Genomic DNA, 17,355 nt, shown 5'->3' on the forward strand with positions numbered 1-17,355 from the left:
ACCGTTTGTGTGAATGAAATCAAATCACAAATTGTGTGTTCTTTTTTGTTTTGTTTTTTTTTCTGGATTTTTTGGATTTAAGGTAGAGAAAGGAGAGGAAGCGCTAGATATAAAAGGTAGGTACAGTATCATTGGGAAGGGTAGTATGAATTAAATTGGATAAATGGATTGGGGCATATAAAACAGAGATAAAATACATAGAAAATGTTTTGTGGTGGATGGGTTGGAAGTACTGGAATGTTGGCTCTCAAAATCTAGGACCTTATTATTATCAAAAAAATTCTGAACTTTCTAGTGAAACTGGGGAAGATTTGAATTTTATTCAGTGTAAATAGGATGATGGTGAATGGAAATTTACAAAGAAAGATTTGAAAAAAATTGTTAGAAGAACGGGAAAGCACACGGAACTTCAATTGATTTTTGAATCGAGATTTGTGAGCATAGAAATAATGACAAATTTGATTTAAGCAGCTGGCGCGGCGACCGGTTTCTTGTCCTCGACGAACAACTCAAAGTATACCATTCCGATGCGAGTGGAGACGTCGTGTTCGATGTTGGAAGCGTAGGCACGGCACTCGACGATGACCAATTTGTTGCGTGGGATGGTGTCGAACTTGACCATGGCCTGGAATTATTTGGATTCGATTTTTTTTTCTGGATTCGATTTTTTTCTCAGCTTGGCAAATTTTGTGGGGCACAATACTTTCAATATAAATTTCAGATAAACTAGAAATACCAGTCAGTAGCATTTACATACTTGAATTACGTAATTTCTAAAATAAAAAACAGAATTCTCAAAATCGGCGAATAATTTCAAAGGTGAAAAAAATTTGGGGTACAACGGAATACTAAGCAATATTTTCGAAAATATTTTGAATCCCGAATGTGATAATTTTGGACCGTTAGATTAGTCTCGTGACTCCAAAATGATTGTACCCTCCGAATTATTGGGAAATCTTTTCTGACCTACAGTACCGGTCAATGAGATTCACAAAAACAAAACTTCAGTTGGTTTTGACCATTTTTCTGGATCTTGCTATCAAGTTCCCAATCACTTTGACAACTTTAGAGAGTGTAAAACAGACCCAGGTTTAAAACAACTCTAATAATTTTTTGAAAATTCACAGTTTTTCAGCTATTTGCCGAAGTCTGAATGGCACCTCTTTTACGTTTTTAGTTCTTAAACAACCCCAAAATATGTCTTCCAGAAATCGGCAAATAGCTGAAAAACTAGAAATTTTCAAAAAATTCTGTGAATGCAAAGTTTTTAATCTAGTCTGTTTTACACGTTCCAAAAATTTTAAAGTGGTCGGAAACTTGATAGCCGAGCTCAAGACTCCTGAAAATGGTGGAAATGGGCAAAAATTAACTGAAATATATGTTTTTTTTTTAATTTCCGATTGACAGCTAGTGTACAGGCATTGATGAAGTTGTTTTGAAAAAAATATTGAAAAACTTTCAAAAACTTATTCAATTCGATGACTCTCCACCCCCTATAAATGCATCTTAAAAACCCAGGAACTTACGATTGGTTGTTGGTAGGATGGAAGGAAGACATATGGGTAATAACGTCCGTCAATTCCGGCCTCTGGGATGTACTTCACTTTTCCGAGATGTTCCTTGTCGAACGGTGTCTAAAATTTTATCTCTCACATTTGCTATATGTTTCCATTACTCACCGCTCCTTCACAGTTGATGGTAATGGATCCCGACTTGTATCTAGACTTGATCTCTTCTGGGACACTATTTCCGTCGTAGTCAACTGGACGCCATCCGATGAGTCTGTTGAGAGAAACGACAACGCATGGCTAAATATCAAATAGTTGGTTGAAGGTATCCCTAATAACAATTAAACCTTTCCGCTCTTGAATCCATATTGGTCCTTTGCTCCGCAGTTAGCCTTCTCGAAGAGCCCTAGGTCGAAACGGCATGGCAAACTGTCTGGATCCGTTTGAAGAGCCTCGTTGCTGTCTTCAGCTCCACATTCACGGGTGTCATTGGTGTTGTTATAGCGGGAGAAATATCCGTCGAGTTGTTTCACATATGGTTCCCAGGATTTAGAGTCTTGCAAGTTGAATTTGATGAGTGTAGAATCAGGATTTTCCTTAAGCCATGGTTGATATCCAACTCCTGGAAAATATTTCTGTAAGGTGACCCCTTCTCTCGTTCTCATTCTTTTTTTTTCTCATTTTGAACTTATATTACATTAGGTGTTGCAAAAAAGGTGAAACACTACTGATAAGCTCATAGACGTTTCAGTGACAATCATCGACACCTACGTCAATTCGCAAGTTTTTGATGAATTCCGGAAGATCAAATGGGTTTTTTGTTGTTTGCTCCGTAAATGCAACGCAAGCATTATCAAGAAAAATGTCATTCCAGAAATTTTTGTGTTCGATTCAAAATTTTTGTTGTGAAAAGAAAGATTTGCAGATTGAAATGAGAGTTCGATCTCAGCGAATTTTTGTACAACTTTTGTATTTTGAGATGTTATTCATCAGCTTCAAATTTTTGCAACTGTTCTGAGTGCGAGAGCCACTTCAGTATCAACTCATCTCTAGAAATAACACAACACAAATATATCAGTTGCGCAACGTTGAAGTTAAGTGGGACTACCCCTCCCGAAAGAAAAAAAAACGAACAGATATAAAAATTGAGCAAGAAAACAATCCTCCCGTACGGACAGTAATGACTAACCTGGATTCACTCCGATGATTGTTCCCTTTCCATAGAAACGCGGCACTTTTGGGTCTAACGTTTTCAAGAAGATGGCGAGGCATCCGATGAAGAAAGCAGAGAGGAAGATGTAGAAGATGATGTAGAATACTGTGATTTGGCCTGGAAGAAATTGGTATTGGAAAAGAGTTTGGGTATCGAAGATATAAAAGTTGGGGAAGTTTTTCGGGAACTTTTTGAAATTGAAAATCAAGATTATCATATCCTGGATTCAACAAAAAGTGATTTCCAACTTTGAGCCAATTTATCTTGGTCCCTGAGCAAGATGTCGAAAAGTGGTCAACTAACAAAATGTAACTGATTTTATAAAGAACATTTTGGAAGTTGAACAATTTTCAACATTTCTTCCTGGAAACAAGATACAGTACCAACCAAGAGAGTATGAGACTTATTTTCTGTTGATTTTTTGGCTTTTTGACCATTTTCTGTAGTCTGGAGTGGGAGCTCGGCTGCCCAGTTTACGATCACTTTGAAAAAATTAAAGGTGTAAAACAGACCTAGATTGAAAACATTGCAACCACAACATTTTTTAAAATTTCCTACTTTTTGAGCAATTGACCGATTTCTAAAAGACATCCGATTTTTCACGTTTTTAGTGGAAAGATGGCCAAAAAGTAGTGTCTTTCTCTTATATCTTGTCGATTTCTAGTTCTGCTTTCGCTTCCCCAAACATAAATCGGTATGTAGCTGGAAAACTAGGAATTCTGTGAATCCAAACTTTTCAATCTAGGTCTGTTTCACACTCTCCAATAGTTTCAAAGTGATTGGAAACTTGACAACCAAGATTCCTGTTAAATTGGCCGAAATTCCACGGAAAATTTTTTTAAAAATTTTTTTTGACCAGTACTTTTCCGGAGAGAAGCTCTCTTTTATAGAGTTAACGACATCTGTGTATTAGATACGCTACTTCTGATTGTTCCAAATTTCTCTTCCTGCTAAAAGACTTACACCAGGATGTTCCAGTTCTTCCCAAGACGGTTCCCTTTTGCTTATTGTACAAAAACTGCCGGAAAGTCTCTGGTTCTGCTTTCGCCTCCCCGTTCATCAGCTGCAAAGATGTGGAAATAAACATAAACACAAATAAATAAATTTTCCGGGTTCTAGATGACATCATTTGGAGGGATCCCAATTCAACTCAACTCGCTTTCACAATTCAGTCTTTACCAGATCAGCTACGTCACACATGCGCACTTTTTTATGCCCCGTCTTTTCGGTTTTCATTCTTTTCTATTCTGCTTTATCTTCTTCTTTCTCTCTTCATCCTCTTTCACTGCTTCTGCTCATTCTTATTCAGTTTTTCTTTTCTTTTCTCTTTTCTGCTTTTAAAAAGGAAGAAGATAGAGGAAAAGGAAAAGGAAAAAAGAAATAAGTTCAAGTAGTTTCAAGAAAGATTTTAAAGAAGAGACGGCAGAGAAACTTGTTTGCAGCTTAAAATAAAACACTTGGGAAAAGAATAAAAATTGAATTGAATGAAAATCTTCGATGAACAGATTTTTTTCAGATGTTTGAAATAACTAAACGTGAATTGGTCTAAAGCTTAAAACTACTGGAACCAAAAATTTGTAGAGTTATGCATGAACATGAAAAGTTACTTTTTTGGGATCACACGCGATGTCTCATGTTGGAATTTTTTATCTAAAAACTTTGGAAAAAAATACTTACCGTTTTATTCTCTTCTCCGTTTCTCATTTTTTCCATGTCTTGGACTGTTACCCAAACTGAAAAAAAGCAATTTTAAAAAAGTATAGAACAACTGAGAAACGAAGAAAAAGGAGATTTTATGACGATGTAGGAAATCCAAGACTGGAAAAAAACATTTGGAGCAAAAAAAGCAGGAAAAAACAACAACGGTGCATATATGCATTGGACTCTCTGCTCCTCCTGTTTGATGATGTCACCATCAGCCCCAAAATTTTTTGGGAGGAAGAGTCGTCTTCTTTTTTTTTCCTTTCTCTCCTTCTTGCCCAAAAACGGGACAACACCCGCTTCAAAAAAAAAAGGAAAATAGAAAAAAGGCAAGATGGGATGGCAATGTCAGTGTGGAAAAACGAATGGCAAAGCAGTGGTGGTGGTAAAAAAGGATGGGGCGACACACAAGATTGGATCAACTTGTTTCTTTTTGGACGAAAACAAACAAAACAACGAATTGTGCATTTGTCTAGGAGCAGTGTGGTGGTGGTGGACTCTAAGCGCATAGAGTGAAACAGGTAGTTGACTAAAGTGTTCACTTTTGAAGGGGAAGATCAAGTGAGAACAGGGGGCAAAGTGTCCAATCATTGTGTGGGTGTTAAAAGAGCGTGTTCCAGAAACATAGATCATAGTTGGCGCTGCATTTTGCAGTTTTTAGATTGTTTTCCAAAAATTGTTTTTGAAAAAATTTTTGAAAGATATTTGTTGAGAGGAGATTATTTTGAGATTTTTGATATATCCGAGCATTGCTAATGATGTAAATAAAGTATAATAATTTCCAAGTTGAAAGGTTTCTCCAATTCGGGAATGTTAGGAACGGAATTCCAAATTGGAATTTTCCGAAAATTCGAATGTTTCAAGAATCAATATACTCCGGGATCCCGAAACTTTCAAAATCGGAATATTCCGAAATATCGAAATTTTGAATTGGATCAACTTTGTTCTTTTTTGACGAAAACAAACAAAACAACGAATTGTGCATTTGTCTAGGAGCATTGTGTAATAGGAATTTTCTGAAATTAAAAAGTTTAGAAAATTGAACCATTCCAAAATTCCAGTATTTTGAAATCCGAACATTTCGAAATTCCGATGTTTTGAATATCGGAATATTCCAGAATTTCAAAAAAATGAATATTCCATACATGTCGCGGGCCGGGCCGGTGGAGGAATTTTCACTGGCCCGGCCCGGCCCGGCTGGGCCGGGTTTTTGAGGTAAAAAACTTTTAAGAGTCATTTTTTTTGAGAAAAACCTGGATTTTTGTTTTTTTTTCCCGACCGGGCCAGGCCAAGATTTAGCAAGTATGAAATATTCGAAAATTGGAATGTTCCGAAAGCCTGTAATTTTCTAAATTGGAATACTTCGATATTCCGAAATTTCAAAAATCTAAATAATTTAAAATTTCGAAAATCGGAAGATTCTAAAACTCTGAAATTTTGAAAATCGAAATTCTCCAATATTCCGAATTTTCGACTTTTCGAAAGCGGATTATTCCGAAATACTGAATTTTTGAAAATTGGAATTTTCGAAATTTCAAAAAAGCTATTCCGGACATCCGTGACTTGAATAATTATGCAGCTATATTTAAAAACAAAAAAAAGAAATTCTCAAAAGTTTTTTTTTAAAAACTCATATACAAAGACGTGGTTTCCATATAGGTATTGAGTTTCCGGTCTGACCATCTATTCAGAAAACGAATTGTAAAAAAAAATTTCAATGGGAACCCAACACCCAATTTTTAGTTTTTTTTGTTTTTTCCTATTTTTAATTTCCTCATTGGAGTTTCGGTCCCTTTTTTTGCCGTTGAGATGTCTATCAAAGGGACACAGAAGTAAAGATTGGTATCGGTTTTTATTTTCAAGGTTTCAAGTTGAGTACCTCTTTCATCTGAAGGACGAATTCATTTGTTCGAGGCTGGACAATGTGAATGGGAATCGTCTTCTTGAACATTGGGAAAAAAAGCAGTTTTACAATTTTTCCTCCTACGAAGACAATTTTTTAAAGCCCGTAGAGTAGAAAAAAACGGAAAAGTACAAACAATGTCTAGTAAGAAATTCCTCAAAAAGAGGAAAGACCGGGGGCACAAAGAAGCCGCGAAGGCAAACGAAAAAAGTGACAAATGAAAATTTTATAATTCGAACAACCTAGACAAGGAAAACAACATTTTCTGTTTACCTAGACTTCCGAAATAAAAAGTAAAAGTACTTTACTCATCAAAAACAAAAATATCAATCCAATGTGACAAGCATGATATATTGTTTCTTCCGATACTCAGCGATACTACCTGTCACATTGAATCATCGTTCTACTTTTTCTCTCCGGCAGCAGCTAGAAGGAAATGTATAAAAATAATATCGAAATTTGAAGAGAACGGTGTGTGGGTGTATGTATTCCTTCCAGAAGAACAAGAATTGTGTTTTATTAGAAAATTGAAAATTTGCTGGATAGCGCAAATGTTTGTGATTCCCCAACATCTTATCTCAAGCATGATGGTATAATCAGTCGAGATTGCGAATGGCGTCAGTTGTCGTAATAACCTATACAGACAATAATCAAATAGTGTCTGTTTGCCGAATATTTTAATTAGTCATTTAAAACACGACAGAAAGAGTATTGTGGTTTGCTTATGTACACACAGATCAGGGAAGTGATAAGGGAGGGGAAATATCTGAAGAATTTGTTGAGTTTTGATCTACAAAAGTTGCGTTGCATTATGTAAGGCATCATAGAACAATCAGTCTGGAGACAGACGAACGGGAAGGAAGGGGAACACAACTTTTTTAAAGCATATAAACGAAAGAACTAAACAATAGTAATGGGATGATGGGGAGAAAAAGAGCGAGGTGGGAGGAACAGCTGTCATCAGGATGAGTAGAAGTTGGGATGCCAGGAGAAAGAGGAACCACCTGTTTTATTTTCGGGCTCATTTTTTCACCGTTCTGTTCTTCTTTTTCAACTATGTCATTGCGAACATTAACAGACGGGAAAAAATTGGCAAAATCGCTTGGAGGAAAATTTTGTGAAAAAAATTTCTCTTCAAACTTTCACAATAGGTTCAGAATAACCTGTCTGGACATCTCTTATAGAATCCGCTGGCCAGTTTCAGCCGAGTTATACAAGTTTCAGTACCAAAAATCGCAATTTCAGCTCAAACCAGTGAGGTTCAAAGTCGACTTTCTCAACTTCTAGAATTCTCCGGAACCTGAAATTTGCTGTATTAATCTTAGAATTGAACAAAGTTTTAGATTTCAGACATTTTCTCAAAAAAAAATTTTTTTCGATTTTCGGATAAATCGTGACAAAAACTTGAAAAAAAAATTTTTTCAAGAAAAGGCCTGAAGTTGAAAAAATTGCTCTATTTAGACTCTATTCTGAGTTTATTACAACAAATTTATTTTCTTATGTTTTGGAACGTTCTACATAGAAGTCTTCGAAAATCGCTTTTTTGCACGAAAAAGGCGATTTTTGGTATTAAAACCGAAATAACTCGGCTAAAACTCGCCAGTGGATTCTAAAATTTTCAAAGTCATCTCGATATGCTAATCTAAACGTATACTGAAAATGTTGTCAAAATCTGTGTTCACAAGATGTTGAGGTACTCAACGATTTGTCATGCACCTTGTTCTGAAGAAGGGGAAATGGGAACATGCAAAAATTATATATGCAACAAGTGAGGAAAAGACATTTGAAGCCATGGAAACTAGGAAGGGACCTCGTAAAAATTTCGTGTGGAGATCAAAAGCCACCACCACCACCACGCAGGAAATAAGCAACGCCCCGTCCTCTAATTGTGTTGGAATAAACGGCACTAGCACCCGGAGCAAATGCAAGATGGGACACACTACACAATGGTTTTTGTTTGTTCAATACAAAGCACCAAGATCTTGAGAGAGCTCTTATAAATTCAATCGAAATTCGCCGTACAAAAACATTCTAAAAATTAGTTTGGATTCTCATCTTGAGAGCATAAAAAAAGGAATTTGTTGAGAATAAAGTGCATATTAGTACCCTAGATTGATCGTCTTATGATGTGGACATGAAGAGAGTGATACCGTTTGATGTGTTGTGTGTACACAAAATGAGATTAACTCTGACGTTGTTCTCACCGCTCCAATTTTCTTCTCACTTTTTGCTTTTTTAGTTTACTGATAAAAAAAGTGAATGAGTTTGGAGAAAAAGTGCTGATTACAGAACAATATCAACAGGGATCATTTTTTCAAAGTGTGTTGCAAAGAAGCTTAGACATCGAGAGACGGAAATAGACTACGGAGAACTGGAGAATCATCTTTGGAAAATTTAAATTTCAAATTTGAATTGAGAACGGGTAAACAGAATTCATCTATGATCTGGGACTATTTTTCAGGGGAAACTAAAAAATTTGAGAAGTTACAGTATCCAATTTATATTTTATGCCTTTTTTTGAAACAATAAGTACAGTACCGGCCAATAAGATACACAAGAACATACTATTCAGTGGATTTTAGTCTATTTTCACCATTTTCAGCATACTTGTAACGGGCCGGGCCGGACCGGGCTTTTTCCGGAATTTCGGAGGCCCGGCCCGGCCTTTTTCGATCTTTTTTTTTGATCAGACAGACAAACAATCCGAAATACGAAAAAAAAATGGGAAAAATTATATTGAGAGCTCAAAATTTGCCCGGGCCTTAAAAATTTCAATCCTTGCATTTACTGAATTTTCGAAAAACGCCTAGTTTTTGAGCTATTTGCCGATCTCTAAAGAACACACATTTTTTGGGCAGTTTTGTACAAAAAACGTTACAAAACTTGTCTCCTTCAGAAATCGGCAAATAACTGGAAAACGAAAATTCTCCAAAAATGCTATGAATGCAATATTTTCAATCTAGATCTGCCTTGAACTCTCTGAAGTTTTCAAAGTGATCGGAAACCTAGCAGCCGAGCTCCAGACTCCTGAAAATGGTTTTAAAAAACCAAAAATCTACTGAAAATCGAGTTTTTGTATATCTTATTGGCTAGTACTCTATCTAGTGGAAAACATACAAAACAGAGAAAAAAATCCGGAAGCTTTTTTTTGAAATTTTGAATTCAGGTTCAAAAGTCACATTGAAGAACCCATGCAAAAAAAGCTTTCAAAGTTTAGTCCAACACTTTGCCTTTTCCACTTGATGACCCAAAGTACCCATACATTCTCACGCCTACAAAGCCCACCAAGCTTTTTTCCCACAGTCTTTGCTCCACATTTTGAACTTTTGCATCCTCCTCATTCCAACCACATTACAATAAACGAAAACATGAAAGCTTTAAAACTTGTGAATGAAACCTGATATATTTGCTTTTGAACGAGCAAAGAAAATGAGAGAGAAAAGAGCAGAAGCCCCGAGATCACCGAGAAACCGAGGGAGCACTTCCTCAGTCCCAAACTACAACGGTTCTTCTTTTTTTTCTTCTCATTCTCCATCTCTTTCATTCTTACCACCCCACCCCCACCTATACTTTTTCCGAGGGCAACAAAAAACAAAAATGGGTGAGCCATTACGTCAATTGGATCATTGACGACGATGATACCGACGCAAATTTTCATCTTTCACCCGAACCCTTTTCTCTGTTATCAGTACGTCGTTTTTTTTTATCGACGGCCGAAATCAAATACCTATACCTATAGACACAGATCAAAGAGACACACATACACACAAAATAACTCACTCACCTAAAAAAACGAGGAGAGATATTCTTGTCTTCTATAACCCCACTTCCGGTAGGCCAAAGTTTAAGAAGAAGAAGAATGGAAAGGCGGATGAAGATATCTTGTGATGATAAGAAGATAAGAGAGACAAAAAAAAACAACTGGAATTTTCTGTGATTGTACAAGTGATTGAAACGAGAGAGGGCGGACGAATGGAAGATGAAACAACTTGGCATGGGATGATAGAGTTCTTTTTCTCGACGGTGTAAAGTGGAAATATGTGTTCTTATTAGTCATCAATGTCTAGAGATTACGGTAGCTCTGAATCTAGGTAACAATCACCAGAAACAGCGAGTTACAGTAGTTTTCATTTCGACCATTTTCAGGAGTCTGGAGTCACTTTCAAAATTTCAGATGGTTTAAAAAAATCTAGATTGACAACTTTGCATTCACAGAATTTTTAGATAATTCCTAATTTTCAGTTATTTGCCGATTTTTGAAAGACGCCTGTTTTTCACATTTTCTGTACAAAATCCGGCCAAAAAGGGTGTCTCCTAGAAATTGACAAATAGTTGAAAAACTAGGAATTCTCAAAAATTATGTATATGCGATATTTTCAGTTCACGTCTGTTTTACACCCTCCAACGTTTTCACAGTGATCCGACAATTGAGACCTGTATTTCGGATCCCTGAAAATGGTCAAAATTGCCGAAAATCAACTGAAAAATACGATTTTCTAATAATTTTTTTATTGATCGGTACTGTGCATTCAGAGCTACAGTAACCTCAGATATCAGTGATGACTAATGAGAATAGATCTCTTGAAATCCATCGGAAACGGAAAGTGGTGTATCCTAAAAGATACCCACCACGAGGGGTCTAAATGACTTCTGCCAAATGTAGAAGGCGTACGCTAAAATAGGCATAGAACAACAACTTCTAAAAGAGATGTAAAGTTCAGAAAACAGATAAAAGGCGCGGAGACGCAGTGGTAGAGAAGGGCAACGACACGTATCAAACCCAATGTCTCCACATAGATCAACCATCCATCTACAATGTTTCTGCCCCCCCCCCCCTCTCTCAAATTTGATCTTTCTTTGACCGGTTGAAATTGAACAAATCATTGGTTTTTCACAAAGGTAAAATCAATGGACATTGAAGCGCGAACATGAGCAGTGAAAAGGGTATTCGAGTAGTAGAAGAAGGCAAGTATTAATATAGGAGGGACTGCCGTAAACACACCACCAGGCTGTTCATGCAAAGAACGATTTGGTGAGGGTGGTGGGAGGGAAAAGAGAAGAGCGAATTTAGCTGCATGGTGTTCTCAAAAAGTGAAAGTCAATGAGAGCAGCTGCTCCACATCGAGAGGACTCGTACACACATATTAATTCTGGATCCAAACAGGCGCCACCAGATGAGAGTGTTGAGTAAAGGTAGAATCAAGGACTACGGTACCTGGGAAGATCCTCAAACTGGTTGGAAAAAAAGCATGTTCATGATAGTAGAAGAAAACAATAAATCCTGATCATAGAACACAATGAAATGCACACAACCTTTCGAATTAAGGGATAAGCTGTGTAGTTAAAATGATAAGATTTTTTGTTTTGGTACACACACACACACACAATACTGACACTTTCACTTCAAGGTTTTACAAGGTCTTTTCCTCTAATAATAGCCCTGGTCGTCGTCGATTTTGAAACGAAGGAGGTTGAAACAAAAAAAATGCGAAAAGAGAAAGGTTGGAACTTTTAGGTTGCCAACCAAAACCGCCCTTTCTACGCAACCTGCATAAATCCAATAAAACCAAAGTGCTGTGGGTGAAAATTCTCAAAAAAAAAGAAAAATTTTGCGATGGCCCGAAGTATGTAATCCAATTTTCAAAACGAGATTTGGCAACTTCCCATTTTGCGTGTGCCGTGCCGCGTTTTACACAAGAAAGGAGGACGCGAACAGCGTGAGACAGAAAAATCTGTTTATGAATATATTTCTAAGCGATCGAAAACTATAGGAAATTCAGCTGGAATCTGTGTGAACTTTGTAGTCAAAGTAACAATAGAAAAGTTGGGGTGGAAAATGCTTTGCCGCCTCTTTCCTCTCGCCAGCCCTAAATTTTAATCCATTAGCCAACAATAGTGTCTTCCTTCACGGGACGCGAAGGGGACCGCCGTCGCCGCCGAAAACTCTTGCAAAAACGACGACAGGAGCCCACCTAATCCTATGGGCACACGAGTTTACTCACCCGTCGGCTTACTACCGCCCCCACGAGAAAAATTTTAATAACCCCACAAATATTTGTATCTCTATTTTTCTATTTTTGCACTCAAACTGTGCCGAATTGAGGTAAAAAGTAATTGATGAGTTGCCAAGTAGAAAACATATAGTTCTGGTCAATAAAACATACAGAAACGTGTTTTTCAATTGATTTTCGAAAATTTTGACAATTTTCGTGGGTCGGGAGCTTAACTTTCAAGTGTCGGATCAATTTGAAAACTGTGGAGGGTGTAAAACAGATCTTAATCAAAAACTTCGCATTTACAGAACTCTTTGAAAATTCCTAGTTTTTCAGCTATTCTCCAGCTTCTGAATGACACCTATTTTTCTCACTTTTTCAGTTTTGAAATTTCAGAATTCTAGATTTTTTGGAATTTCAGATCATCAGACTTGCGAAATTTCAGAATCGAAAAATATTTTAATTTTAAAATTTCAGAATCGAAAAATATTTTAATTTTAAAATTTCAGAATCTAAAACTTTTAAAGTCCTCAATTTCCAAAATTTCAGAATTTTAGATTTTACATACAAAATTTGAAAACATCAAAATATCAGAATTTCAAAAATTCCGAAAATTCTATATATTTAAAATTACAAAATCTGAAATTTCAAAATCTATTGCTTTTTAGAATCTTCATTTTCGGATGCCTATTTTTCTCACGTTTTCAGTACGAAATGTGCAAAAAAGGTCGTATTTTGGAAATCGGAAAATATTTGAAGAACTAGGAATTTTAAAAAAATTTTATGAATGCATTGTCTAGGCATATTTTACACCTTTACAAACTCGACAGCCAAGCTTCAATCTCCTGAAAATGGTCAAAATGGCCAAAAAATCGGAAAACGTGTATTTCTTATTGAACGGGAGGGTAAACCCCATTTTGTGTTCCTAGTACAGACAAAAAGTTCCAACATAGTAAGAAATAACTCTTGACACACCCACAAAAATTGTGTCCCAGGTGCTAAAAATAAATCCTGTGGCGATAAATATCGGAAGCTGAGGGCAAGCTTCTGAAGAAGACAAAAACCAAAACGTTTTTCATATGAGAGTTTGTTTAGTTTTTTGGGAAAAGTGTGAAAAATAATTTTCTGCGTTTTTAAAATCATAAATACAACAAGAGATGTCTGATTTTGAAGTTAGGAAAATCGAGAATTTTTCGTTTTTGACTACAATTTCCTAGAATCCTGGCCAAGAATCGCGCGAAAAAAGAAACTTCAGTTATTGTTTAATTTCAAATACGTCAAATCATAAGAAAAAAAACTGAGCAAATGATCTTTGTTCGAATGTGTACTCATTGATCACATCGAGCAATTTTTCACCTCTTTTCAGTGCTCGTTGGTAAATAATTGGGTTCCGTGTTACTCATTTGTCAAGAAAAAAAGAAAATAGCATAAAAAGGGAGCGATATAAATGAAAAAATGCAGTAAATGGAGAAAAGATAACTTTAAAAGCCCAGAGGTCAAATATTTTCCTTTTTAGAACTTTTGTTTCTATGATATCACCACAGTAATGACGATGTCACCTCTTCAGATCAAAATAGAAGGATACTTGCAATCAAAATCGAAACGACTCATAAATCGAAATGAAGTGACGAATTTCGGGGGGTTGGTGACGATGGAATAGCCATCGGAAAACAGCCGCATCCACCATAATATTCAGTTTAATGACACCACAAGAATCGGTAATTGCCAAGTGATTTGAAAAGCGGTTAGCGGAAAAAAGAGTATACGGCTGAAGAGGGATGTTTTATTTTAAGTATTTAGACCAATTCACTTTTTCGAAAAAAGAGGAAAAAATCGCCAGAAAAATACCAAGAGGAAACACAATATTCCTTTCAATTTTTGAAGGACTCAAGGTCGTACACAGAGAACAGATATAATTAATTTCTAACGTTCGTTCGCTGAACTGGTTTTTAGATAATTAGACTATTCTTTTTCGTTTCAAGAGATACATGTAAATGCAAAGAAATCTAAATTTTTCTTCATCCAAAACGAAAAGAAACAAAAAAGAGGACATCGAAACAAAAGAAAAAGAGATAAAATGTGGCAAGCGAGAAAGAAATAGCAACTAAAAGAGATAGATTCAGACGTGACAGAGATAAAATTGGCGGGTATAAAACAAAGTTGCGCCTATGTTTCTATCGCCGCCCGGTTAGCTCAGTCGGTAGAGCACCAGACTCTTAATCTGGTTGTCGCGGGTTCGAGCCCCGCATTGGGCTGATGTTTTTTGTTTTTTTTTTTTAATGAAAGGAATTATATAGTTTGAAAGGAAAAAAATATTGAAGAGAACACATTAAACACAACAACATTTTTTTCTGGTAAAGACTGGAATATCATCATTTGTATAATAAATGAATGAAGCGGTTTCTTTTTTTTTCCTTTTTGGCATGTCATTGCGCTTTCCAAAAAGGAAAATCTGTCGAAACAAAATCGAACTGTCGTAAGATGTTTGATAATTCGTAAATTGTATGTCTAAATTTGGAAATCTAAATCAGACTTCTTTTTTTTATTTGGAAATCTAAATCAGACAATCTTGCCGCAAACACGGCTAACATACTGGTGTTCTTGAAAAACGATTCAAGTTGGGAGTTCGGAAAATCACCGATCTACAATGATTGGTTCAGAAGCATGGGACCTACTTTTTCACATTGGTGCTGATTAAAATTGAGAGATCTCTAAAAACATTGAAATTAGAAAACTAAACGAGAAAGAAATGGAGGGAAATTGATTCTTTGAGGACTACGGTAAGCTTTGAGAAGCTTTTCATCGTATGAGGCGGAAAAAAAACTTGAAATGACAATTAGTCTGATGTGAGGGACTGAATAATTTTTCATAACTGATTTCAGGGAAATCTATAAATGGACAGAGCATTGCAATCATTTTTTCAGTATATTTTTTCAGTGTTTAATCGATCAAGTCACTTATATGATCCAAGCAACTTCTGAAATAATTTATCACACTCCCGCTCCCCCCTGGAGATTTACTAATGAACTAACTTTTGTCCAAATCTCAGATTATCTTGTTTTTTGTTTTGTTTCGTTTGTTAACGATTGTAGCTTTGTATCCTGTTCTACTGTCTTACATTGTTTTTGTATTCCGTGTTTTATTCACCCAAAAAATTGACCATTTGATCTGGAGATCCTCACCTTTTGCTTTGGTTTCTAGTTTCAACCGCCCACTGAGATATCTTCAGTGTACAGTTGTCTCCCCCAATCAGAACATGAATTTTTTGCATTTTTTTTTGTGAATAGGACACTGTTTTATCTCCTTATTAACATTTTGCTTAATACTGTATCTCCCTTCATAAAATCGCACCCAAAATGTCAACGTTGAGCTCAATTATCTTGATTTCGGTAACAGATGTAAAAAATTGTCAACTGACAAATTATTTATCATAATATCACCCATATTTTGAAAGTTTACACAGTTTTGATGTCTCTCTCAGAAATCGATATAATTGATTACAAAGTTAATAGTGTGGGTATGCTTTCATTAGAGAAAATACAGTTTTTTCAGGTATTCTTTATTAATAAATTTGAATTAGCGCTTTCAAAAATTGTGAAAATTCCGGTAAAAGGATTAAATATTATGGTTTGTTGTGGTTTTCGGAGACCTTCACGGTTTCAGTACAGTCTGTATGTGATTTCGTATCCAATAGTGTGCGAATGACCAAACATTCTGCTCAGTAAGTTCTCGGATTACTGGTATATCGAGAGATTATTCCCGATATTAATAATTCTTTTGTTTTTAGCTGACATCTTTTGAAGCAAAATTTGAAATACTAAAACAAATTCGAAAGTATTTGAATTTCAGACGTTCCGAAAGTTCCAACATTGAGTTTTTCGAAATTTCTGAAACTAAAAAATTTCGAAAATTTTATTTTGGAACCAGCAAAGTATTTACTAGTTTGTCGCTTCGCTCCTCACTTCTTAATAAAGGGTCACGTCAATTTAGATTTATTTTTCAAGTTTTTCAAAAGCGGACAGAGTGACAACGAGCTGTACCTACGCGTTTAGCGTTTTATTTGTATGGAAGATAACTTGTTGAGAAAATGTCTGCAACGATAAATTCCCTTCTATTAGATTTTTTTCCGTTCCCAGGCTCCCTCGCCCTGCTTCTTCTCGTGCCATGGCGCGCCGTATTCATTCTCTTTCCACTTTTTTAAATCCCTCTTTTCATTTTGCCAAAACCTACTTTGAGTATGTTTCTTTTCTGTAAAGTGCATTAGCGTGAGCCTGCTTCTCACTTGTGTCTTATGCATCCAGTGAATAGCATGAGCTATTTCGGTCTTTTCAAACCCCTCTTCGATCGAAAACCAAACGGCCGCGTTTGTACGTAGCCGTGTCTAATCTCCTCCTGCTTCATAGCCGTTTTTTGCACTTTTCCGATATCCAACACAAATTCGAGTGCACTTTTAAAAAGTCCTCTTTAGCTAAAAATGTTGAACACGAAAGAAAATATTTCATTTGAAACGACTGTGGATCGGCAGACCACCTTCTGCTGGGTAATAAAAAAGGGTAACGTCGCTTTCAAAAAAACGATTTCACGACCACCTAGTGAGTATAATTTCGGTTGCTTGATCCCCCGCCCGCTTTCAAGGGTTTTTTTGACAGACGGCTGTCCTTTTGAAAACCATTGATTTTGGGCGGCGGGTCATACAATCGGCAAATGTCCCGCTTGCAAACAATGGGTCATTAAACAGTGCCAGGTCGATGTGTGCCACAGACACCGACCGTTTTCTGGGGACCGCACAATGAGGTGCAAATGTGTGGAAGGAAATTGATGACAGGCATTTGCACACTACAGGACAGTGACAGATTTGCACTTTGAGAATAGTCGGACTATTCAAACAGGCAATTCTTCCCATGTTTCTTGTATTGAATCTTACGAAGAATTTGAATTCCTGGATCGACTGCTGGAGTGTGTTGTTTCTAGTTATCTCCTCGATATTCTTAAAATCTCAAAGATCTTTCAATTCTAGTTTTAGAATTCCGTGATCTA

General features: G+C 36.3%; 1 protein-coding gene and 1 non-coding gene across 2 annotated transcripts; one reads left to right on the forward strand and one right to left on the reverse strand.

Moving 5' to 3' along the window:
- Positions 1-463: 463 nt before the first annotated feature.
- Cbr-nkb-3 lies at positions 464-3,781 on the reverse strand (the record flags this gene model as incomplete). The annotated part of the gene is made up of 6 exons (XM_002645665.2): positions 464-625; positions 1,527-1,634; positions 1,680-1,808; positions 1,856-2,130; positions 2,698-2,838; positions 3,685-3,781. The coding sequence occupies 6 exons, from the start codon at positions 3,779-3,781 to the stop codon at positions 464-466; spliced, it is 912 nt and encodes a 303-aa protein (XP_002645711.2).
- Positions 3,782-14,500: 10,719 nt separating this feature from the next.
- CBG28792 lies at positions 14,501-14,573 on the forward strand. The gene has a single exon. It is a non-coding gene (tRNA).
- Positions 14,574-17,355: the final 2,782 nt, after the last annotated feature.

This window comes from Caenorhabditis briggsae (genome assembly GCF_000004555.2).
Source record: "Caenorhabditis briggsae complete genome, chrX, whole genome shotgun sequence".
Lineage (NCBI taxonomy): Eukaryota > Metazoa > Nematoda > Chromadorea > Rhabditida > Rhabditidae > Caenorhabditis > Caenorhabditis briggsae.